Source organism: Festucalex cinctus, chromosome 5, assembly GCF_051991245.1.
Source record: "Festucalex cinctus isolate MCC-2025b chromosome 5, RoL_Fcin_1.0, whole genome shotgun sequence".
Classification (NCBI taxonomy): Eukaryota; Metazoa; Chordata; class Actinopteri; order Syngnathiformes; family Syngnathidae; genus Festucalex; species Festucalex cinctus.
This window is the reverse complement of record NC_135415.1, coordinates 17018257-17044612: the sequence shown is the minus strand read 5'-3', so window position 1 is coordinate 17044612 and position 26356 is coordinate 17018257. Positions and strand designations below refer to the sequence as shown.

At 39.2% G+C, this 26356-nt stretch overlaps 1 protein-coding gene across 11 annotated transcripts in view; it reads right to left on the bottom strand.

Moving 5' to 3' along the window:
- trpm3 (transient receptor potential cation channel, subfamily M, member 3) overlaps positions 1–26356 on the bottom strand; it is a 152656-nt gene that overhangs the window by 8990 nt on the left and 117310 nt on the right. For 2 of the 11 annotated variants that reach the window (XM_077520872.1, XM_077520873.1), the window contains 11 exons: positions 23987–24022; positions 23710–23850; positions 22124–22153; positions 20250–20542; positions 18537–18765; positions 13756–13959; positions 10255–10395; positions 6729–6857; positions 5716–5967; positions 2190–2364; positions 453–581 (listed from right to left, as the gene is read on the bottom strand). In XM_077520872.1, the coding sequence (XP_077376998.1) occupies positions 453–581; positions 2190–2364; positions 5716–5967; positions 6729–6857; positions 10255–10395; positions 13756–13959; positions 18537–18765; positions 20250–20542; positions 22124–22153; positions 23710–23850; positions 23987–24022 (1759 nt within the window). The remainder of the gene's footprint in view (positions 1–452; positions 582–2189; positions 2365–5715; positions 5968–6728; positions 6858–10254; positions 10396–13755; positions 13960–18536; positions 18766–20249; positions 20543–22123; positions 22154–23709; positions 23851–23986; positions 24023–26356) is intronic. The other 9 variants (XM_077520877.1, XM_077520882.1, XM_077520878.1 and 6 more) reach the window with 7 other exon arrangements.

Below are 26356 nucleotides of genomic sequence, written 5' to 3'. Positions count from 1 at the left end.
AAAAAAAAAAGTTAATTCTCATTTAAAAATGTGTACAAATTAAATTAAATATTTTTACAGTACACTAACTACCACTTTTGTTGTTTTTTTTTTTAACACATCAAAAATGCAGGCCAAAATAAATGAAGGTTTTTGTGAAATTTCACATTTGCTGTATTTTTTTTTATTTTTATTTTTTAATGGATTAACTTTTTCTAGGACTTGTACTGTAGTACTTAAATATTCATATTACAGATGATGCCACTTATTTTGACACCCTCTATTACTATACAGTAGCTGACCCAAGACACCAACCAAAAGAGCAACTTCAACCAAGTGTGTGGTATTGCATGCACACTTGTGGCCTCTAGTGGCAAGAGTGGGCATGGCGTGGAGGTCAAGTGAGCATGATGAAGCAGGGGCAGTGAAATTAAGATAAATATCATTATTCAATCTATATTGAGTAGATTTACTGGAATTTTGAGAGCACTGGGCAATGTGCGATGCACCACTACTACGCCAGGTTCCGAGAGATCGCAAGTAATTTTCGACCAGCCAGAGTTTTTCATTCAGCCTGTGCTGTAACTTCCTACTATGAATATCTGAAACACAGAATGAAAACATTATTTCAGATCTCTTCTCTTTGGGCCACTCCTCCCGTAATGGACAAGCAAACATATTCACAAAAAGGAACAGCACACAGATACACTCTCAAACGGACCCAACACAGTCTACAGTACAGTATGTGTTCACGTTTCTCTATAGTGACATTAATATTCAGACGCTAAATGGAAGACTGATGTTGTAACTTCACAGAAAATGCACAGTTTGTGGCACAGAAAACATTTGATTATTTTCCACAATGTACAACGTATACTAGAATTTGAATGTCTAATTCTGCTATGAGGTAGGGATGTAACAGTAGGGGCAATATCGTGATATTGCGATATTAATACTGCCACAATATATTAGGGATAGACCGATTATCGGCCGGGCCGATTCTCGGTGCCGATATTTGGCAGTTTGACAAATATCGGTATCGGCCTTTTGACCAATCTGAAGGCCAATAAAGCGGGTATTTTGAACACATTCTGACAATTTTTCACCTTCTGCAAAAATCTTTTGAAACTTTTTATGAATCCTGATGAAAACCCCAAATTTGCTACGTTTGCATTCATTTTTTGCACAGTGAGATACAGGAACTTTTCATTTATGGATCTATTTCAATTTCCACTTTATAAATAATGATGCTGACACTGGGAATTCCCTAAATGTTTTATTTTTAAGAATTAAAAAAAAAAAGAAAAAAAAAAAGAAATGTTGAAACTCCCTGCAATGTGTTTTATGTAATGTTTCAACAAAGCTGTCAATATCGTTTAAAATCAAAAGAAAAAAGTACATTTTAATTTTGACACTAATATTTTCTCTTCTACTGCAAATTAATATCGGCTTGAAATATCGGTTATCGTTCTCCTTGACTACTAATAATCGGACTCAGTATCGGCCTTGAAGAAGCCATATCGGTCTATCACTACAAAATATCGTTGTCGTCACGTTATGATATTAAAAGCAGAACATCTGTTAAAAAAGTCAAGTTGATTTCCATTTGTGCAGTTGTAGCACCCTCTGGTGGCTATTTTTTTTTAGTGCACTTTAATTTTCACAAAACATGTTTTGGCCCTTCTGTATTTAAAATCCACACTAATGTTCAGATAAAGAGGAACGTAATATGCTTATGAACCGAGTCAATATGTGGAGGAACTCAATGTGTGCATGCATTAGCAAGTAAGTGCCTCAATATTGTTATTAGAGACTGCAGGTTGTTTACATGCACTTCAGAAAATCAACAGTATTTGTTCACTGATTTCTGTAGTCCTTCATGAAAGAAGACTGATTATCTCCTGTGTTTAATCAAAATAAGACATTTGTTTTTTACTTTGGAAAACAATGACCAAACTGGTAACACAGCACAACATCAAATCCGCCCCCCCCCCTCTTTTTTTTTTAATCACTATAAAAACTTGAAGTACGAAATAAACACCAATCACGGTTTATAAGCAGTAACCACGGGTAAAAAAAAATATTGTAATACACCTTAATGCCAAATTAAAATGAATCCGATACGTCGATTAAACGATAGATTAATCAATTCTAAAAACATTCGAAACTCGTGACGGCCCAGATTCAATATCGCTCGATGGTGAACTTACGGTCAATCTGGTCAGCAAACACCTCGCCGTAGATCATCCAGTAAGGCATGAAGAAGATATTGCGTGCCAGCATCCAGGAAGGGTCTTCATTGGGGTTGAGGATGGCCTGCCGCGCCACCCCAAAGCTCATGAGCACCACCAACATGATGATCACAAAGTACATCATGTCGATCATCTGACAGAAGGGGCGAAGAGGGAGAGTTGTCAAAAAAGCACGAAGGTGGCTCAAAAAGGGAAGGGAGGACGGAAGAGAAACATCTGAGAGAAGCCCACGTCTGAAGAAATTGTTTGACTAATGATTGCCTTCGTTTGCGCTTCATGTTTCTCAATTGACTCGGAGTCTCGGTTGATCAATCAAACTATAAATTAATGTGCTCAAAGCGGAACCTTCGCTCAATATTCATTCGGCCGCTCCGTCCGTCTTGAAGTGATGAATGAAGTTACCATACTTCCTTCAGAACAATTAGTACTTGAAAAAGCACACAGTCAATCAAATTAAAGCCTGAACAGTATATTAATTTATCAGAATTAGCCACCAAGATCGCCTACGGCAGAAAAGGGGACTAGTGTCAAGCACGTCTTCCTTACAGTTTCCGCAAATCTCATCTGCTCCCCCTATGCTTTTATGGCTTTTCTGCGGGTACTCTGGATAAGAATGTGTCAATCAGTCAGCTGGAATTGGTTCACCCATGACCCAACTGATGGATGGATTGATCCCCCTTTGGCCATAGGAATCATCATCACGCTGAATTAACAGAATATGATGTTATTGTATGTGAATGGTGAACAATGAATGACTTGTCACAGGGTTAGTACCCTCACGGGTACTACTTTTGTACACTTGACTTTTATGGCTTTGGTAAGCCTGTAATCGTTTGGCCCCGGAAATGGCACAGTTATCTTGGAGTCTGGTAATTAGCCCTACGGGATACTTTAGTGTACTTCATAAGACTGATTGTGGCTATATAAAGAATCTCATTTTCTAACAGTTTACAACATGCAGGGGATCTTCCAAAACTCAAGACCGTAAAGCAGTGGCACTCAAATACAATTGATCACATTCGGGTTCAAGCTCATTGACAGTTTGACAAGTTTGACCTGTGAATAAATAGGTGAATAAAACAAAATATGATACCTGCAATAAATCAATAATTAATAAATCTGGAGGGTGTTAAGAACATTTTTCTTAAGATCAAGGGGTCGGTCCCTGTCCCCAGCAAATAACAGCTGTTATAAGTAGGGGTGTCAAAATTAGTGTGTTACGTTTGAGTTAATTTAAAGTTCCTCTAATGCCACAATTTGTTTTTTTTAACGCACAATTAATGACCGCCCCTAACTTGGAAAGTCTGTACTGGGGGAATTCCAGTCGCAACACAGCAGACACATCCACGTCAAAATTTGGAAGTAATAAATTGAATAATAATGCATATATTTGTGGAGACTGGGGTCAAGTTATGTTTTTACAATTTTAAAAAATGTGCAGAATTTCAATGTTAAAGATTATCTAATCTTAATATGAATAGAAAAATTGACTGAGCTGTCACTAATATCTTACAAATGCAATTATATATTATATCTAGTGGTAGAAAAATAACCACAACACAAATCAATATCATACTTGTTTTTTTGTTTGTTTTATTTATAGTACCGTAAGTACATCTATTTAATTTTAACTCAACTTTAATGAATTATTATGAAATGACTTATCAATGACTATTTCTATCAGTTTAACATTTTTTTTCCCCATATTTGTGTTAACAAGAGCATAGGGGGGGAAATATCTCATTGCACATTTTATTGTACATTTAGAACAGAATTGTGAGTTAACCATTGAAGTCATGCAATTAATTACAATTAAAAATTGTAATCGCCTGACACCTCTAGTTATAAATAATCCTTACTTTGCACACTCAACAGCGTCACATCATTAGTTAGTTAATCATAAAACAATGTGTAACTTTTTACACTGGTATGAAAAGTTAAAGGGGCACGATGCGAGTTTTTGCATATTTGCGACCCCTCTGGCGAAACGTGGAATGGACCCCAGCGACGTGCACACGGCCAGGAGCGTGCGCGACTTTTCGGGCACGAGCAAACCTCCAAGTTAATCGAACAAACGTCAACACGGAGCACAACGCCTTTTTCATAGGCTTAATAATGTCTACAGAGGTAAGAAACGTATTAATCTTCAAGTTACTTTGTATGTGAAAGTCGTTTTGAGTGACAAAAGCTTACGTAATTACAACCTTCCAAACGTCAATAGTGCATCTCGTGAATCCGATGACATTGAGGATAGCAATACGTTGCTAATATGCCCAAGTGTGGAGACATTAGTTAGCGACCGTGTGGTAGTTTTATTCTGCACCGCTATCATAAATAGACCCTATCGTATTTTCGTTACGAAGTCTTACCTTTTTAGCAAAACGTCAGCAAGCTGTGGGTCCCGTTTCATCCCCAGGATAGCTTTTAGCTCTCGCCACCTGACGAACGCTGCTCCTATATTTATCCGCGTCCTCCCGTGACGCTGGTCTGAAAGTTTTTTACTTCTCTTTGTCTTCCGTGGAGTCTCCACAAGGGAGACGTATCGGGTGCAGGTCTCTTCAAGTCCATCTTGAATTAGCTGTCCTGTCCGTGAAGTTGCGTGAACGCGCATGACGTCATACTCAGAGCAAAAGCTAAAGTTTCCGACCCGAACGCTCCAACATTTTTTCCTTCTACAGAAAAATAGGGGCAACAGTCATTGTGCCCGTCCATTATACAATTCTTAAAACATGTGCGGGTGAAAAATATGGTTATTTTAACACTCAAATTTGAGTCTAATCTTGCATCGTGCACCGTTAAGAATGTTAAAAAGCACAATGTTTGAGCAACAAGTTCATCTCCACTTTAAAGGTGTCGTGAGTAATTTGAGTTTTGTTTTATCATACAGTGTTTATCTTCCTTCAGCGTTGAAGATGTTCCTGGAAGCCAAAGATGGCTTCACTCTCCTGCCAAGTGGCTTCAACAAGAGACGCTGGCGGCTTTTCAAAGTTAGCACTGTGTTGTTTATGCTTGTACTTGTTGATCTGATTAGATCCTACACTTCTTCTTCTAAATTACCTTACAAGTATTTTCGGCGCGTCTGCCCTTTTCAAAAGTTTTACTGGCTCTTTCCCACAAACCATCTGGCGGGTCAGTGTAATTACGGCTCGAATGAATTCAGACGCCCGTGTGCATTTGTGCTTGTTTTTCCTCCGAATTGCTTTGATTTTAAGGCGGCCGCACCATCACAAAGTATATACGCCAATTACCTGACAAAGTTATTACATCCCCTCTCTAATTGCTGTTTGTGTTATCAAAGAGAGCTTTTTGTACAGCACCACGAGCAATAATCACCTCAAAAACAAAACAAATACACACTTCTGATCTCTTCCTACATCAAGCAGCCGAGCTGTGATTACACGAGGTTCTCTGTACCGCATAGAAATGAAACTAAACGGTCACGTTTGTAACACAAAAAGCAGATCACGCTCCGGCTACATCTCACCATCTTGCCAATCATCATCACATAGGGACCCAGGTACTTGTTGACACCAAAGATGTCGAGCAGCCGGATGTACCAGTAGATGATGTTGACGCAATAGATGACCCGTCCATAGCTCATGAGCGGGGGCTCCTGGAGACGCAGAACCATGCCGACAGAAAAGATCAGGATGGCCATGAGGTCTGTGATGTTCCAATACTCCTGAAGCCACACCTTGACCTTTTGTAACAACTTCCCTGGCTCTGACATAAGGATCTAGAAGAGGGTTGGAGAGGAATTAGAGCCGGGAAGGGAGACCAGAGGAGGATGCTGAAATATGTCAGAAAAGAATTGAAGGTAAATACATGTGAGACTGAAAGGGGAAGACACAAGTATACACATTAAACAGAGATTTTTTTTTCACCAAACAGTTAAAAAAACAAAAAACAAAAAAAGAAAACATGACATGACATGTCAATCAGCACCCCTGACACTGCGTATTTGAACCCAGAGGTTCCAACCTATTTCTAACATTTTGTGTACATTATGCAGCAAAACAAAATAATTCTAGAAACATCTCTCATATAATGTACTGCAGTACTATATCAGTGCAATCTACAACACATCTGGAACCAAATGGATTGTTGTTGCTGGAGTGATTATGATGCATTGCAGCAAAACTGCCGATAGAGGGCAGTGTGAGTTCATCTATTCAGGGGCATAGTTCAGTAAAAGATGGACGTGACAAAGTGATGAATGCTTTTCATAGACTTACAAGGTCAAAAGCTAACATATGGTAATCTCGTTAGTCTACATTGTTCAATTTTCCCCCTTTAATCTTTATTTATTTTGCCACCTGTCCTAAATAGCCCCTGACCCCTATTTTGTATCCCCTATTTATCATTCATTGTTTGATGAAATGGATGTAATGCTAGCTGCAGCCACACAACTTTCTGAAGCATTGTGACATAAGTGTCATCAGTTCATTGGGTGAAGTGATTTTCCGAACATAATGTGTGTGTAATGTGCACGAGTACCTCTCTCATCTTCTCAATGCCGTTGGTGAAGATGTAAGCGATGACAATCCACTCTTGAGGGGACGGCCATAGTTCCATCTTTACCAGGACAATGTAGTTGAACAACATTAGGTAGCCCACGTAGGCCATCTGTAGTGGAAAGGAAATGTTGAAAATTGATAAAAATGCTAATGTGCTAACAGCTCTTTAGCTAACAAGGAAAATAAATAGCGAACTCAACATAGTAAATGTTAAGACACTTGATAAGGGTTTAACATGTGTTGTATTTCTAATGACATTTCACATAGCTAATGCTAACATGCTAACAGCTAGCTGTATAGCAAGAATTGCTAAATGAGAAACAAAAGACCCAAAGTAGGCTACTGTAAGCCGAGAAGGATTTGACATCTTGTCCCATATCCAGGTGCTAAATACAGCCAATACAGAGCAATTTAGACATTTTTACGCGTGCAAAAAAATAAAAAATAAATAAATAAAAAGATAAAAATGCCAACACGCTAACAGTTGGTATGCTAAAATTATAGCACGGTATCAACGTAACAAACTCTGCAAGGCAGACCATATAGCTTTTACATCTTGCGCTGTATTCAGGTTCTATTTCTAATGTGAACTGATCATATGCTAACATGCTAACAGTCAGTATGCAAAAACACAGCAAGGCGACTAACAAAAATGCCAAGACAGACTGACATCGCTGAGGAGAGAAATTGCTAAGATGCTGTAATCAAATGGCACTTCATTTAGATAGTGCTTTTCCACCTTACAGGGCCCTCAAAGCGCTTTACATTTTTGACTACCCATTCACCTACTGATGACGCAGCATCAGGAGCAATTGGGGGTTCAGGATACTTCGACATGCTCACAATGGCATGGGATCAAACCCACAACCTGTGGGTTGGGAGACGACCACCATACCACTGAGCCACACCGTCCCCAATCAGGCGCTATTTCTAATAATAATTGATGAGAATCTCATCTCATCATGAGATGTTAACATGCTAGCAGTTGGTATGCTGAAATATAGTGAGACAGCCACCTGAGTAAGTCGAGAGTAACAATTGTGTGATTTGCCTGCCGCATCAACCACTAACTGGTTGGCTGCTGTGACACTTGCTCATTTTAATGACTGCTCGCTGAATGAGTGACACTAGCCCTTAAAATAGAGATTTGATGTCGAGACACCTCACTGCTCTACCTGCACACTTGGCCTGAAAACGTCCATTACGCGTCTCCCGCGGCTGTGCCTATTAACATCAGTCATCGACTGACTGATTTGATTTCTACGGCTCTTGTAATATGAACTGTAGCTCATCACCATGCAGACCAGAGGAAATCATATTCAAATCAGAAGTTAGGCCGTGTGTGCAAGGAAAAAGGTGAGCACAAAATCCATTTTGCTGTCAGACATTATTGTGTAATTCAATTGCAGTCAAATTTATCTTCTACCGTCATAAAACAACAGTAAACTAAATTGGTAAAAAGATCTGTGCAAAGTGATAGATTTGGTTGCGTACAAAAAACTGCTACCACAATGCTGAGCAGTATACAAGAGTAACGGTGAGCCAAGGAAGACCACACAATACATTAATATAACTCACAAAAGGAAACAGAGGAAAGTAAATAGCCAGAAGCAGGAAATGGGATGAAAGGAGAAGCATAACAGTGACATCTCTTCAAGCAAAGTTAATGCAAGTTAATTTATGTGATATCAGAAAGAATACAATCAGCACATAAGGCCATTAAGTGTACCCCAAAGGCACACATAAAAATTCAAAACACTTTTACATCATGTTGTTTTTGTTGTGTTTTGATTGCAGGGCATTGCTGCGCAAGTTTGCCTTGAAATTCTGGTTTTGAATCTGCAGCTTTGCGTCCACATTTCAAAACCATGTATGATAAGTTCATCAGACTTTCATGGTTGGTGGTGGTCTATTTGTGTCCTGTGACTGACTGGCAATCAAATTGTGGGTGTACTCTGCCTTTCATCCAAAGTCAGCTGGGATCCTAATGAGGACAATAGAACATGTTTGTTTGCAATTCGGTTATAATGCTCTGTTTTGTGATCTGTGTTTATTCCTTTATAGAGTCACTGGCCACAACATTAGGTATACCCGCACCATTCTTGTCCATTAGGTAACACTGCTACTTATAATAATAATAATAATAATAATAATAATAATACATTGCTTTTGTAAGCACCTTTCAAGGTGCTCAATGTAACTGTACATAAAAAAAACAAAAAAAACAAAAAACATGTACAAAAGAATAAAACAAATAAATTAAAATATATATACATATACGGCAGTGTATTTGAAATGTGTGGTCTATACTGAACATGTACGTTTAAAGTTTGGATTTGAAGGTAATGAAAGAGTCTAAATTGCACAGGTCAGGTGGCAGAGCGTTCCAGAACTAGGGAACCGAGTGGCTGAAAGCTCTGCTCCCAATGGTGCTGCAAGAACAATCAAGTAGATGGAGGAGGAGGACCTGAGGGTGCGGACTGGAGTGGCGATGTGGAACAGGTCAGACAAATATGGAGGGGAGATGTTGTTGAAAGACCCTGAAGGTATGAAGAAGGACTTTTAATTGAATCCTCTGTTTGACCAGAAGCCATTGAACCTCCTGGAGTATGGGGGCAATGATTATGTGCAGCAGAGTACTGCACTGAGGGAGGCCAAAGGGCGGGAGCCGTGCGACGGAGCTGGTTGATGTTGCGCAGGTGGAAGTAAACAGACCCGATTCTGTTACTCATATCTGAATGGAATAATAGTGTGCTGTCAAGGATGACACCTGCACTCCTAAAACCTGAAGGGGAGACTAAGACGTGACCTACTGGAATGTAAATGTGCCAATTAGGAGGAATCCCATCTTATCTTTCTTTAATTTCATGAATTTGAATGTGAAACAGGACCTAATATTTGGATGTGAGAAATTGGGTGTGCAGGAAAGGTAGAGCTGGGTGTCATCTACAAAGCAATGAAGGAGAACATCACATTTATGGAAAATGACACTAAGGGGGAAGAAGTAGATAACACATAGGAGCTCCAGGACAGAGCCCTGGGGCACCCCTGAAGTGATTCGTGACGTGATGGATGAAAAGGACTTTAGCTAAATGAACTCAATGCTGTCGGGTGTGGGCGACGCCAATGAAGGAGTCAAAGGTCACACTCAGGTCAAGGAGGATGAGGATGGAAAATGAATCAGTCAACTATAGCGAGGACTTCAGTTGGCGATTTTTATGAGAGCAGTTTCAGTTCTGTGGATGGGAAAAAAAACAGACTAGAAAGGGTTGTAGAGGCTAATTTTTCAAGAACTTTGAAGATGAACAGTAGATTAGAAATGTTATACCTAAGCTGTGTTCCAATCTCCTCACCAGTCTAAACTGTCAAATCCCAGTGAATCCGGGAAATGACAAGAGCAGGAAATAATAAAGCTGGGAACACTGTTTGCAAAGGCAAACGGTAATTGAAGCTGCTCCAGAATCAACCGACCTACGTTGGTGTTTATTTCCGGGCCTCAAACTGACCGTATGGAACCAGAACTTGACGATGGGAGCGTTGTAAAACTCGTAGATCTTGCGTCCCATGGGGATGAGGCGGTGGCGGTTCTGAACCTCCTCAACGTCCTTCTTCCTGGACGTCTCCGTGGCTACCTTCCCCAGCATCGCCTGGGGGGGAAACGGAAACCCCACAAGGAGCGAGGCGGGCGGGAAGGAGAGCGAGGAGGGAGGCATAAAGGCATGAAGAGAGTGGGAGGAAAATGTGATGCGTCAGAGGGGGAGGGAAGACAAGCATGTCAAAGGAAAGTGGGTGGATGGGGAGTGTTGAATACAAGAAAGAAGAGAATAAACACAGAGAGAGGATAAATGGTTACTTTCTAGTCAAGTGCATCAACTTGGTCATTTATCATCATGTCATATCCAAAGAAGCAAGCACAGGCAATGTCATCATTCCAAAAATGTGAAATGTGTGTTTGAAGTGAGTGTTGAGGCGAGTGACTGCTGGTGACACACAATGACACACGGACACACACTCATGGATTGTGTCTCAGACAACAGGACGGGCCAGAGGAGACAAGAAGAAGACAGAAGAGGAAGACAGAAAAGGAAGACAGAGAAATGTGGTTTCCATCTGGGACACAATTCCGAAATCCATGAGAGAGGGTTCACACCCCATTCTTATTATGGGTCATGGTCTTCATGTGAAAGCAACACCAGGCCACTGAGAGACTTTATCCTTGGAATTTGTATTGCAATCACTGGACACGTAATTAGGTATACCTCCACAATCCAATACAACAGCTGTATGAAACATTGTGTTTGCACAAAGATAATATTGCCCAGTTTTCAACATGTCGATTTAAAGTAATCTCCTAACCAAAATATATTATATAAGTATTTTTTTGTGTCCTCTTGGAGTACTGTTAGACGTGCAGTTGTGTAACTCAAGCTTTGTACTTCAGCTTCTATTTTCAAGTGTCAAATGATCCCAAACGTTGAACATTCCTTTCATTTTATGCATGCTTTCTTCTTGGCTCACACTTATTGCTGTGTGCGCTAACAGTCAGTGTGGAGAAATAATCACCACAAAATCCTACAATTTAGCGACTAATCCATGATATAAGTAAGGATAAAAAAATATATACATTTATATATATCCATCCATCCATCCATTTTCTTGACCGCTTATTCCTCACAAGGGTCGCGGGGGCTGCTGGCGCCTATCTCAGCTGGCTCTGGGCAGTAGGCGGGGGACACCCTGGACTGGTTGCCAACCAATCGCAGGGCACACAGAGACGAACAACCATCCACACTCACACGCACACCTAGGGACAATTCGGAGCGCCCAATTAACCTGCCATGCATGTCTTTGGAATGTGGGAGGAGACCGGAGTACCCGGAGAAGACCCACGCGGGCACGGGGAGAACATGCAAACTCCACCCAGGAAGGTCCGAGCCTGGACTCGAACCGGAGACCTCAGAACTGGGAAGCGGACGTGCTAACCACTCGACTACCGTGCCGCCACATTTATTTATATATATATATATATATATATATATATATATATATATATATATATATATATATATATATATATATATATATATATATATATATATATATATATATATATATATATATATATATATATATATATATATATATATATATATATATATATATATATATATATATATATATATATATATATATATATATCTATTCCACTGCAAAGTACAGCTCCAATAATTATAATTAAAAACATATATATATATATATATATATATATATATATATATATATATATATATATATATATATATATATATATATATATATATATATATATATATATATATATATATATATATATATATATATATATATATATATATATATGTTTTTAATTATAATTATTGGAGCTGTACTTTGCAGTGGAATAGAACTTGTAATATTATTTGTTATTATTTCTGCTATACTAGATAAACACAAACCTCGGTTTCCGTACACCTTTGGTTTTTGCAGACCAAAATGTTATCCCAACTTTCTTGCACCGGCTGTAGCCTATTTCAAAGTCTTTTGCCTGCTTATGTGACCACTCATTTTCTGTTTTGAAGCATTTGCAAGAGAAAAAAAAAAAGGAAAAAAAACCCAAACTTTTCCATTTCAGTTTTTGCCTATGAAACAAATTAATCAGTAAAACAGAGGATTCACTTTATACAAAAAAAAAACAAAGCAGATATTTGTTTAATACAGCCATTCTATTTGATCATACATTTGACTTTTATACATTTAAGTATCTGGCGGTGCATTTGTACAGTCAGAAGCTGGGACAAAATTGCAAATGTATCCTCTAACAGCACATGTTGTAGGTTATGTCTACATGAACACAGGCATTTTTAAAAATATATATTCTATCTGCCTTTCCTACATATGCAAAATGCACATATGACATTTTTACTTTTTTTTTTTGTATTACTGTTTTTTTAACCTTACACTACAAGACAAACTACATGATTCCACTTTTTCGCCATTTTTTGAAATGACTTTCTTTTGTCTTCTAACCAGAAAGTTAGAAGTTTTAAAAGCTCCCTGCAGCTTGGCATGCATTTGACAGCCAGAAAATGTGTTTTCATTTGCACACAGATTACACTTAATGCGGATTGTACTCTGGACTGGGCTCAAATTATGTTTTGTTTTTTTTTTTTTTCCAACTACTTGTGTTTCTTACAACTCTGCCTTGGTTCCTCTCAGGTCAGATGTGCTTTTGTCTGTTTCTTTGTACCGGCTTGCTGGCTGTGCTTAATGCGGATGGGAAATAGAGTGGTGCTGAAAGGTGCTCAACTTCAATGCAATCAGTTCAATGGGCAATATAAGGTCCAGGTTGCGAATCACAAATCAATTTCCACTCTTGATTTTAGTGCACAAACTGGATCCTGATATATATATATCCTGAACTGATTAGATTGAACTGGAAAAAGTCCAAGTGCTGCCCGGCATCCAAGTCTGTATACGCCGATGGAGCAACAAGGTGCTCGCTCAGACTCTGGATGATTTCAGATGTGCAGCGGCAAGCACGCACGGGAACATAAAATGCAAATCCCGGGCCTGCCCATGCTCGGCAGCCCGCATGCGGAGTGCGCCGCTGCAGCAAGCCATCGCCGGAAGGAGAGCGTGAGAGGCAGCTGTCAGCTAGCATTGTACTGTACCTCATCTTGGCGGGAGGGAAGGAGGGAGGGAAAGAGCGAGGACAAGAGGGAGCGGCAGAGAGGAGATGGATGGAAGGAGAAACATTCACGAGGAAAACCCACAAGAGACGCTACAACTCCACGACCGATGTCTTGGCTCAGACAACGAGAAACAGGAAGTTTGGCCGTGTTGTGTGCGTTTGGAGATTTGTAACGTGTGCGTGTGTGGCTACAACAAATTTGCATTGCGGGCAGAATGAAACCGCACTTGTTTTGGACACTACTAGCTACTGAATGTGCACAGGTTCTGAGATGCAGGGCTGAGGTGGGTTCTCTCACCACGGAGTTGTACTGCGCCTCACAGTAAGATCTTACTGTGAACTCCATGTCTTCCTCCTCCTTCTCCTTGACAGGCTTCTCGGGCTCCTCTTCCTCCTTCTCCTGCAAGTAGGCCTCCTGGTCTTGGGGCATGTACGACATCTCGTCCTTGTTCTTGAACTCCAGGCTCAGGATAGACGGCGGCAGGAGCAGACCCAAGATCACCTGTCGGGAGGCGTGCTTTGAGTGACGGATGTGATAAGAGTGACGAGCAGCGAGGCAGAAATTATGACGAGAGATCGACGCCGCTAAAGATGCGCATTGATCATCGGTGAACGTGACACGTGTCGTGATTTGAACGGTCATAAACTGGGCAGAGGCCGCCGTCGAGGTCGTCGTTACGGAAGTCATTTGTCAAAAGACCAAACGTGTCACAGAGGAATCTTTGCTGCAGTCACACAGACCTGCAGCAGATAGAGTGCTGAAAACGCTTCGAGCATCTACTTAACTAATTTGCTCCCCAAAACATATAAAAAGCACTATTTTAAATATTGCCATGGTAAAAAACGCATATTTACGTTTTTTTTTTTTTTTTGTGGTAATGGTAGTTATTACAAAAAACGACCAGCAGGTGGCAGCATGTTGCAACAAGCTCTTTTTGTTAGTGTTTTCACCAGGAATGTGAATAATGATTAAACTTAGCTCTATTCTAAGTCTAATTGCTGCAAAATGGAAACAGATACAATATACTTTTTTCCTGTTGAAAGAAGAGACTAATATTTCTTTTAATAGGTTCCATGTTTTTATAGCAATCGAACACAATATTCTGTAGGCCTTGCAAAATCTGTCACAATCCAGTAAAAAAGCTGGGGGCGAAGGGGGTTGCTTCAGCGGAAATGGCTGGGAGTGAATGAGTTCATGGTAAAATGGGAAAGAAGATGGACGGAATTTGCTGGAAGTAGCTCTTTAATCGCCTGTACAGTGAATATTAGGGCTTCGGTATGCCACAACACTCATCTTAAAGGGGTCATTTGTAATCATTGGAACAAGCTCACGAGGATCCATCTTGGATCTTAATGGCAATATGTTGCCAGCAGCGAGCAACACCCACTCAATGCTACATTATGAAGACATTATTAGATAGAAAAAAAGAAGAAGAAGAAAGGCTCCACTAATTATCATTATTTTTATGAACCACAAAAACATAGCGTGATTGTCAAGGAAGAAGCGGATTGACATTAAAAAGAAGAAACAAGTGACAATAAAGGAAAATAGCGCTGGGAATGCTTATGAACCTTTCAATTTGATACATTAGGTACTTTTGATTTGATTTGATTTGATACTTATTTAACTTTTGTTTACCTATTCAGTTGGAAAAAAAAACATATTAATTCCCATGTGAACAAGTGTGCATCACCTCCCATTTTTAAAGTAATAAAACATTGCAAAATACAAATTTGCACAATGACCTATTTCTGCATGTGGAGTAAAAACATGACTGGTCTGTAGACAGAAAAAATAAAGTGCATGGACACTTAATATTTCTTTCCTCCTGAAAATGTGATGAAAATAAAAATTCTGACTGGCACATCTTACACAAGAAAATACCTTATTATTGAATATTGTATTGTGTTTGAGTGTTACAGGTGAATCCAAAATGACCACATAATGAGATTCTAAAAGTTGAAAGTGCTGGCTTCATGGTCGTCATTTGGTTATTTATCTATTTATTTCCAAATGTGGCCGTCTTCACACAAATCCCATGCAAAGCGCCCCCCACTGGCCAGGAGGTGAATTGATTCCGAAGATTAGCTTTATTGACATTGAATTGGGGAGTGAAGGTGAGCGTGCTACAAATACGCTACCACTCAAGCAGAATGATTGATACAGTGATTAAGGTATTGTAATGCCCTTTCATGTGGGAAAGGAGAGCCAATGGGGAAAATTCATTTGATATTCATGTGTAAATTTGTTGAGTTTAAAAAATTGTTTAAAAGCAAAGTTAAAAAAATTAGTTATGTCAGATAAGAGCATGAAAATTGTATATATGAGTATATGAGTATGAGTATATGATTCATAAATGAGTATATGATTCATAAATATATTATGGTATATGTCTAGGAATTTCATGTACGGTACATATGTTGCTGGCAAATGCACGCATGTCTAAGTGCACTTGTATTCATAACCAGGTTTATACATTTTATTTTTAAAAATATTAACCTAGTATTGTATTAACTCATTCACTCCCAACCATTTTCACTGAAGTGTTTTCCTGGATTTTGACTGATTTTGCAAGGCCCGCGAAATATTATGTTCTATTGCTATAAAAATATGGAACCTACCAAAAGAGAGATTAGAGTCTCTTCTTTTATCAGAAAAAAAGTATATTCCTATCTGTTTCTGCTGTGCAGCAATTAGCAATAGAACATAGCTAAGTTTCATCATTATTCACAATTCTGCTTAGAACTGTGGGGAAATCAGCTTGTTTTAACATGGCCTGGTTGATCTCTTATACTCTGCTGCCACTCAACCATTTTCTGCAGTAGATAGACTGCATCAAAGCCTTCTCTATACTCTATAAAAAAATAAAAAAAAACAAAAAAAACCCCATATAAATACGTCTTTGGGACACTTAAAACATTTAAAATATGACGTATTTATACGTTTTTGGGAGCTAATGAGTTAATAATGAAATACGTAAGTCTAAATATACAATGTATAATGGGTAGGACTAGATAAGTTTTTAACTTCTTCCTACTCCCTTTTGAACATGTAAACTGTGATTGATGATTTTATATGGTTCTTCTTTTCTTTTTTTAAATTTTTTGTTTCTCTGCTGTTTGTTTGTATGTTTGTATGTTCAATAAATCAAATCAAATAAAAATGTTCTAAGGCAACCATGATTTACCAATTAAGCTAATAGTTAGCATAACTAATTTTATTCTTCTTTGGATTTCCCGGCAATTGAGTTGCCCCGATTTTAAAATTGGCTGTTCAAAATTTGGTATAAATGTGGCTTCTGTGTAAATACATATTTCTGTCCAGATGTTCACGCTGCAATATTGAGAGACAGCAACACCATGGACAAGCCAGACCATCGAGCCGAAGGAAGGCAAGTCATTCATTTAGCTACAGCAGCACTCCAGGCTCTATGACAGCGCACAAAGTGCTTGCACGCATGTTGCCTGCAACCAGTCGCAAATACACGCTTCAGTTTGCCACCACATCATCATCAGTCAAGAGAATCAAAATATGCCAAACATTAGTCAGACTTTCAACGTGGGTTGAAATCGATACTGTCAACCCGGTGATGGCATTCAACGCCTGCGGTGATTCCATCCTGATGAGTTAAAGTGTCGGGAATGGATGCTCACCGTCGCCGCGGTGATAGCCTTTCAGACATGTGCACCCACATTATTTTGACAACATTTGGACAGTGTTGTTTGCGAGATGTCATGACGCCCCGAGGGCACACCATCTTGTTTGTTCAACTTGTGGCGTGCTTGCTGTCTATCCTCTCCCATGAGCCTCAGCAGTACACTCAAAGGTCAAGGAATACTTGGAGTGCTCTCTGCTCTGAGAGGCTAACTCATAACAGGGTGCCCACCTCCTGCGGACTGCACCCCCAGCAACCCACAAGCCAACTGCTTGTCTAAATGAATCCAGCCTCTCTAATCCTCCTTCATCTTACTTCCACAGGACATTAGGAAGAAGAAGAAGAAGAAGAAGAAGAAGAAGAAGAAAACGCCACTCCAAGTGTCTTTTTTTTTTTTTTAGCCATCAGCCAGAAAGATGAAAAGAAAATGAGCTCAGTGTCATTTTCACCTGTGGGAGGTGAATTTACACACATTATTGAGTGGGCAGTAAAAGTGAAAAAAGTGTCCGCGGCCCCGAAGGCTTGAGCGAAAGCTCAATGTTAAAATATGTGGGACACGGTTTGAAGGTTTTCTAGTAATTAAGGTCAGCTCTTTCGTTCCCCGTGGCTTTTTAGAGGAGGATCGGCGGGTTTAAACTAACAAAGTTGTGGCAGAAGGTTCCTTGCTTGTGGCTGATTAGACTCATTATTCCCGTAAGTGATCGACTTTACTTTCACCGCGATGAACTCATGGGTATTGTCCATAAATGATCTGAAATGCCATACCTACAAGCAAAATGGATTTGCATGAAGAATCTGCTGCGCTACAATACACTTGAGCTTTTTGAACATGATGTATATTTTTGTCAAATGAGATGAAGTGAGATAAGCCTACGCGTGACTTCGATTTTTGCTTAATGTTCGAATCGTGAATAATGATGAAGGCAAGTGAAAAATTGCAGTTCTTTAAATATTGGTCTGGGTTTCTTGATCTTGTGGCCATTTTGATAGATTAACAACAGAATAAGTGGTGAACTTCCAGTGCGTAAAAAATGTCCCATTCTTGAACCTTATTCTGACTTTTGTTTCTTAAATGATCTTGAATTTGTTTTGATTGCAGGATTGTGACCTGCTTTTATGTCCCTTTAGCCAATTTCACTTTGTCAGACAGGTTCTATTTCAGGATTTCTAGACTTAACAGGTCTCACAGTTATCAGGCCCATGTGTGTGGCTACTGAAATTGAATTCAAAAGAATGTGGCTAATGAGTTGGTTTATCAAGGGAGTAATTACTTTTTCACACTGAGCTAGATAGGGTTTGATAGCTTCTTTTTGGTTAAATAACAGAGTCATCACTTCAACCCCATTTTTTCAATTTACTCTAGTAAAGAAAAAAAACAGGGAGAGACAACAAATTTTTTTTTTTTATTGATATTTTCTCTTACCTTCAGTCCCGAGTTCTTGCGCATGCGCAAACGTCCCATCCACATGTCCGTCAGCAACATCTGACTGCAGGTGTGGGCGATAAAATCGCGATGCTTGGCGGCTACCGCTAGCTGCAGGCAGGTGGCGTTGCTCCAGTTCTTCAGCTCATACGTCAGGAGCTTCATGGCCATCTGCTCGTCCTGTTTATAGGACTGGTCCAGAAGTTCCACAGCCAGCTGGCCAAACTCTCTAGGAAATAGTATGCAGGACATAAACACACGCATAAAGACATGAACAGAGGGAGTGTTGTGCCTTGTCACAACATGTAAGGACTACATGAAACTGGTCCCGGCATCACTGACCATCTGGTCTACATTCTAAATTAGATTTGCCTATAAACACCAACACCCATGAGGGAGGACTTAAAAAAGTCTGCACAGGCGCAATCCTTACAAACGGCTTGAGTAGACACACACGACATCATGCTGAGAGACAATTTTATCGGGATGTTACCGTATTTAGCATACATGAGATTGGCAAAATGGAAACAACCATCTGAAAACTATGACAGTACATTGTTAAATTATTACATCTCTCAATTAAAACTTTCTTTTACCCACCAGCAAATAAAAATTTTTTGCAGCTCTTTCATTGGATGTCAGCAGCTGTACAGTACCTTAACTCATTCACTCGCAGCCATTTTCACTGAAGCAACCCGCTTCTTTCCTGGCTGTTTTACTGGATTTAAACAGATTTTGCAAGGCCCACAGAATATTGTGTTCTATTGCTATAAAAACATGGAACCTCCCAAAAGAAAGATGAGAGTCTCTTCTTTCATCAGAAAAAAAAAGTATATTTCTATCTCTTTTTATTTTCCAGCAACTTGCATTATATTATAGCTAAGTTTCATCATTATTCACATTCCTGGTGAAAACATTGACAAAAAGAGCTTGTTGCAACATGGGCCTGGCTGATCTCTTATACTCTGCTGCCACCTACTGGCCGTTTTATTAAATAACTACCATTGTTTTAACAAGCTGCATCAAAGACCTCTGTATGCTCTTGCATAAAACATTAAACAAAAACGTGTAAATATGTTTCGGGGAGTGAAGGAAAAAGTATAAAAAAAAAAACGTGTTTACACGTTTTGGGGTTTGACTGAGTTAAACACGGATTTTCAGCTCGGCTCAATTTAATGGGCTTCAGATTTTCACCAAAACAGAAAGCCAAAAAAAACAGGTTTCATTGACTGAATACATCAATGAGTCATACAAGCAAAAAAATACAAATTTGAACTGATACTAGGTATCTGGCCGATATGAGCTTTATTTTAAAGTGTCACGTATTAGTGGAGGCTGCCGATACCAGCCACTGAAAAAATAAAAGACATTGAACAAATCCTCCTGGGCAAAAGTTGGCACTATACTGTGGCAGTTATACATCGGTGAACTATCACCTACGTCAGAATGTGAAGACGCTAGCTTGCTAGCTAGCTAACTACGTGTCGCCATGCAAAAGCAAAACTACTGCCCTAAATGAACAGTTATTTCTGTAAGCCGAGTGGTCCCCTCTAGGTGATTACTATCGTCTCTAATGCGCGTCCTTAAATAATGATGATGCATGTCATCAGATTTCTCTATGTATGTCATTTCTACCGCCTGGGAGCAAGAGGAATCGGAATCAGGTCATTTTCCGGGGAAGAAGGCACGTCAGCGTTTGCGTCCATAGCTCACCTGGAGTTGTGGTTCAGCTCCTGCGAGATGTCGTCCACCATGTCATTCTCGGACGCCTCGTGCGCCATGGCCTTGCACAGCTTGCACGCGACCAAAGCTTTGGCCATGGCCTCTTCGCCGTGCTGCCAAAAAAAGAGCGCCATCTTCTGCCGCTTCATCAGTACGGCCCACACCATCAGCTCGTGGAAGGGGAAAGGGAAATGGTTGATCTCGGGGTCGTCCAAGTCGATGTCCACCTCCTCCTCTCTCTTGCGTGTCGTTTTCTGACGGCCCCTCCGGATTGGCATGTCATCCTGGTGGCGAGCCGTGACATGTGACAGGGGGGGAGGAAAAGATAAGACAGCTATGTAGATTCTTTCTGCAAGCAATGATTATGGATGATACTCATTACCATAAATCTGAACAGCAGATATGGCGACCTGAACACTTGGAATTCGACAAACAAGTATGTTAAGGCCTACATATGAATGAAAATGACATGATAATGTTTGTCCATCTGAGATATTTTTTATGTTGCTGATCTCCACATGATGAGTTTAAAAGAGGAGGAAAAATCTGCCTTGTGAGAATATCAAGGAATGTGAAAAACACTCAAGAATTCTCTCATTTAAAATCCCATTCCTCTTCCTGATGTCTGAAAACGGTTCTTGGTAGTGTATTCCCTCGTTCACTTGCTGTCTCTGGATAGATTGACACTGCTATTGAAGGTCATCATGGAGGTATTGATTTCAAATGTCATTTCAGTACTAAAAGATTAATGTTCAATTGCAATGGCTCACTGTTGCGCTCTAGATATTGTACATGCTTTGAAACAAAATCAGGCCAACAATTATCACTGCTAAGTAACGTGAGATAAAGCTGTTGCAGTAAGCTTGTAATGGCTAGCAAGGTAATATTTTTAAATGAGCATTTATTACTAACAAGGAGACACACAAGTGAAGAAAGGCAGAAAATAGACACAAAGGGCATGCATGATTTTTTTTGTAAATACATGATTGACAAAAAACAAAAAAAACAAAAAAACTGCAGCTACGTCACAGTGCGGAATCACACATGGGGTCAGTCATTGCTCATTCAGTCCAATGAAACTGTGAGCTCAGACCAGCGTCTTCTCACAAGAATTTAGTAGAAAATGCCACACAAGGGTGAACTGATCTGCTCTGACCATTTCGGGGAAGTTACAGGGTCAAACAGTTACCATCATAAATCTTTTATTACCTGTTGCAGAATTTGATTTTATTTTTTTTAACTACAAGTGTGTAACCTTCTTAAATCATACTAGTGTAAATATTGTCAAATACCAAATATATATATTTAATTTAAATAAGTAGATCCTATAATTTTGTAATTTCATGGTAAATGTTATGCACAGACCCCACCGGGTCAATTTCTGCTTTCTCTATGTGTGCTTCCAACAATCTGATTTTAAAAGGAATGAGGGGAGCCGCTTCGTTTGGCCAGGAGTCGGCTGCATTCCATCCCACATAGGAGTATGCTATCTGAGCTAGCCTTGCAAAATACCAAAAGAAAGAAAACTCATACTCGCCGTGAGATGTTGCATTGTGCCATGGTAGTATTTGTACTGTTTTTTAAATTAAGTTAGCAGTTTTAAGTAGTTTATAAACTAAGTATTATTTTTTTGTATGAAATCCTACTAAACACTCTTGTGAGAAGAGGCTCCTCAGACATGTACAATGTTGGGACTCATTTAAACAGTCTGGAGCCATGAAACAGTGATGATTTTTTTTTTTTTTTGAGAAAAGAAGACACTGACTGACCGAGAGACAAAACGCAGACCAGCACATATATTTGAAGAAGAAGAGGAGGAAGAGGAGGACGGGCAGTGAATGAATGAGCATGATGGGAACACTCACCTCCATCCCCAGCAGTTTCAAGGCTTTGGGCTAAAAAAGCAACAAGAACATGAACAGACTGAACAACACCTTTTAGGATGTATTTCATGGAATGTGTACGCTATGTGTACAGCTACAACCTCTCTGGTTTTATTGTAGCAGAGTGGTGGATTTAGTACAGTGTTCTGTGCGTCTGTAATAAAAACAAGGCCATGTTTGCATTATGCATTCATGAGCTACCATCCCACTTGGTAAAAATAGGCATGGTTTCCTTCAGGGATTTTGATATCTGCATCTATTTAAAGGCTTTGTTCTTTGTTAACATGTTTTTATGTGTTTGCGTGCGTGTGCGCGAGCTTGTGATTGTGATCACAGGTTCTGCTCGTCAACAAAAAGGCAAAATAAGAACCAACTGCCTCCACATCAATATGTGTTTGCATGGTCTCCATCTTCCTCCATCAAGCTGCTTTTGCTGCTTCCATTGCAGACATGCAAATAAAGAAACAGGCATATGACCGCACACACATACACACACACGCATAAGGCGCACCATCAAACAAAAATGATAGCATTTGAGACACTTCTTTTTGCATATGTAACCATATGTAAGGTATGAAGCCGAATGAGGGGATTGCTTGTAATGAATGTGCGCAAGAAGTGGCAAAAAAAAACAAAAACAAAAAACAGTGCATATAGGACCAGTAATGACTCTTTTGCTAGTGGATTCTGATGGCTCAGTGAGATGAGCGGTACTGGCTGTATCGACAACACTTACACTAATTATCAATGTGAGTTCAATGACACACATGCAGCTGAAACAACATCAATCTAAAACATGATCAGTATGTAATAGTTTGACCTTAATTAACCTGACATCAAAATCACAGCTTCAAAATAATGTGGATGGGCCGCTCAATAGCAAGCTAAAATGATTAGATATTTATATAATGCCTATTTTAAACCCTTCGAACCCATAGATGATTGCAGCGGACATGACATATTTACGTGTCTAAACCAATAAAACACATTATATATTATATATAACGAATAAAAACATGGGATACCCCCCACCAAAAAAAAAAAAAAAAGAAATCCATGTTACATGGTCATGTATGTTATGTGGGGAAAGAAAAAAATAAAATAAAAAAAATAAAGAGTCAAATCAGCAAAAAAATAAATGAAAAATATTATAATAAAAATGCCCAGCAGGTCAGAAGGGGTTCCAACATGTTACATCTTCATGTTCATCCCTCTCCATTGAAATAAACAGAAATGCCATTAATACGTGCACTGAAAGCAACATGCCAAAAATAGTAATACGGCTTGTATTTCCTGCATAATTATGGGTAAAGGGTTGGCATGAACTTGCTACCCCATTCAGGTATGTCAAGTAATATTTAAATGTACATGCAAATTTGCCCTGGTTTGCATTTTATTCTTATTAAAATATAATGTATCCATATTATCCATCATGTACTTATCAGGTTAATTTACTAATATGGTATATTTTCCTCAGATTTTAATTATTAATATTAGTAAATCGTGTAAAAACAAAACAAAACATTAAAATAATGAGTGTTGAAAAAATAGGAGATGTATTTACTTACCCGTTTGGGTCCAAAAAGGTTGTGGTACAGAGTCCTGAATCTCTTCCTGGTGTAGTTACAACGATAAGCCCCTCCCATTAGGTACTCAATGACCAATCCGATATCGATGAGGCTGATGCGGTAGTCTGGGGGCAGGTTTCCCTACAAAAGCGCACAACATTAGCAAACGACAACTTCTTGACAAGGCAAACAAAGTACACACTCACTGCAACAACAACAAACAATCCACATCAAAACTGAGTTTGGCTATGAAAGAAAACGTGATTATTGGATTCACCTTGAAGTAGATCCAACTGAACCCTGGATATTCTCGCTTGGAAAGAACACACAGTGTCAGTGAGTAGAACGCACGATAAGCACGAGCAGGGGAAATGAGAAATACAGAACACGACGGACAAGATCTCTCTTCCAGCGCGTCACACAAAATTGTTTTTTCAACAAGTCCGTGCTCTACATTGGAAGGAGAGCGAATATTTGGGCTCGTCTCTCCAGGGGTGAGACATTGACAAGATCGCTACTTCTCTGGCCTTAAGCAAGAATTCCCAAGTTATTAATATGCAACGGTGCAGACTGATTCTAAAGAGCATGGTTAATTTCTGCGGTAATTATAAAAGATACCAAAGCTGGATAATTTGCTTAGGGATTCAATGAAGAGAAAGACAGAAACAATCTGGAAACGAGGGTTAATACGGATACGATGAGTACCCTTATAAACTTAATTCTGCCTCAGACGCGGCAGTCAGTCATCTCTTGGAACACGTCACCTTATATGATGTCCACTTAGTTGAATGGGCTACAACACATACCAATAATCTGGCAAAATTTGAGGAGTCTCTACTCGTTCCGATCAAGGTCACTGGATTATGCTTCTTGTGTGAATGTATTTATTTTTTCCCCCCATCACAAATCTTTTTCGAAAACACTCATGCTGAGTATGTTCGTCTTCTTGAGTACGCTGCCACATACTAGGGATGAACCACGAAAGATTTTTTTTTTTACTATAATGCACAGCGGTCTCGTACCTTTATTGCGCCACTGGTAAAAAAAAAAAGAAAAAGAAAAAAGCATACAGTGCTGAGATAAGTGTTATACGAACCAGTGTCAAAAAGTGACACACATGTTGCAATTTTGGACAGCTGTTGCTGTCCGTGCATTATTGGACATAAGACTTTGGCGACAAAGATGGCTGCTGCCGTCAGTACTCACTGTCCGTCCCGTGTTCCCGCTAGTATTAATGTTTCAAGACTAGGGACGATTAAAAATAACCAAAGCTAGCAATGCTAACATTTAACATCCACAAGCAGCGTATTTTTCGTACTATGGTTTAAAGTCTACTGTAATTTGGCGAAGGGATGACAAGATGTCAAAAACAAGTAATTAGCGACTTTGATGTGGAATACTAAAGTCAACTTGGCAAATCAGTTGAGCCCTTTTTTATTTATTTATTTATTTATTTATTTTTTACATATTTTGTCATTAGCCAGCAAAATGGGCGTCGGTTAGTGCCCACCTCTGGCATTTATTTTGACGCATATTGAATACATCCACTCAAATGCCTTGTTAACTTTAAAATGGAATCTGTCTTGAGTGTGGTATGATTTTTTATTCTTGGTGGGAACGTGACAGACTACTATAAATATATCTCATTCAAGAAAAGAATTTCAAAAGGCAATCATTACAAATATAAATAACCTGGATCATGCCATGTAACTACGTATTTGTCTACGGAACAGATGTATTTTTGTTGTCTCTCTCCAGCTAAGAAAACCAACAAGCCAAACAGACAGGTTACTTTCCCTGCTGCGATCTTGGAAGCACAGTGACAAGCAGCATGAAGCGCCAATGTTCATTTACTCCTCAGGAAAGTCCATTTCTGCTTGAGCAGCTGCAGCCCACAAAGCCAATCTGTGAGTTTCTGGCTGAGCTTTCTCACCGTGTAATGATTGGAGCACATTATACCCGAGAGCAACCTTCAGCAACAGTTACCAGAAGAACACCTGCTTCGGGATCAAAAGATCAACAAAAGGCCATGTTTGCGGAGGTGAACAAGAACGGCAACAGCGGAGACTCAATCTGGGGTGTCGTTAAAATCTAATTGACTTCAGTCAACAGTGTAGGTCCACAGCATTGTAAACTACAAAATAATAATAATAATAATAATAATAATAATAATAATAATAATAAAATATGTTAAAATCTGAAAATACAGGAGGTTAAATCATGGCATTAATCATGTATTAACGCAGATTAATCACACAATTCATTTTGTCCGAAGATCCTTTAGCTTGACAGCGGATGGTTACGTTAAAGGTTAGCACAGGTTGTGTTTGAGCAATAAACATAACTACATGCATTAAAGTAAAGCATTTAATAAATGTTTGCGTATGACACTCAGAATATTTGTTCATGTCAAACTACTGGGGTCATTTTTTTTTACCTTTTAAACTATGCAAAGTAATTAACTGGAAAAAGAGTGTGCAGTGGATCAAAAAATGTTGAAGACGTCATCATAACATTAAATATCGAAAGAATTAACACATAACAGCTGTTGTTCCAATTTCTAATTTGGCAGTAAAAAATGTTGCTAAGAAGCCTTTTTAATGAAGTGATTAATCGTGGTTAATCAAAATTGTAAGCCATGAGTAAT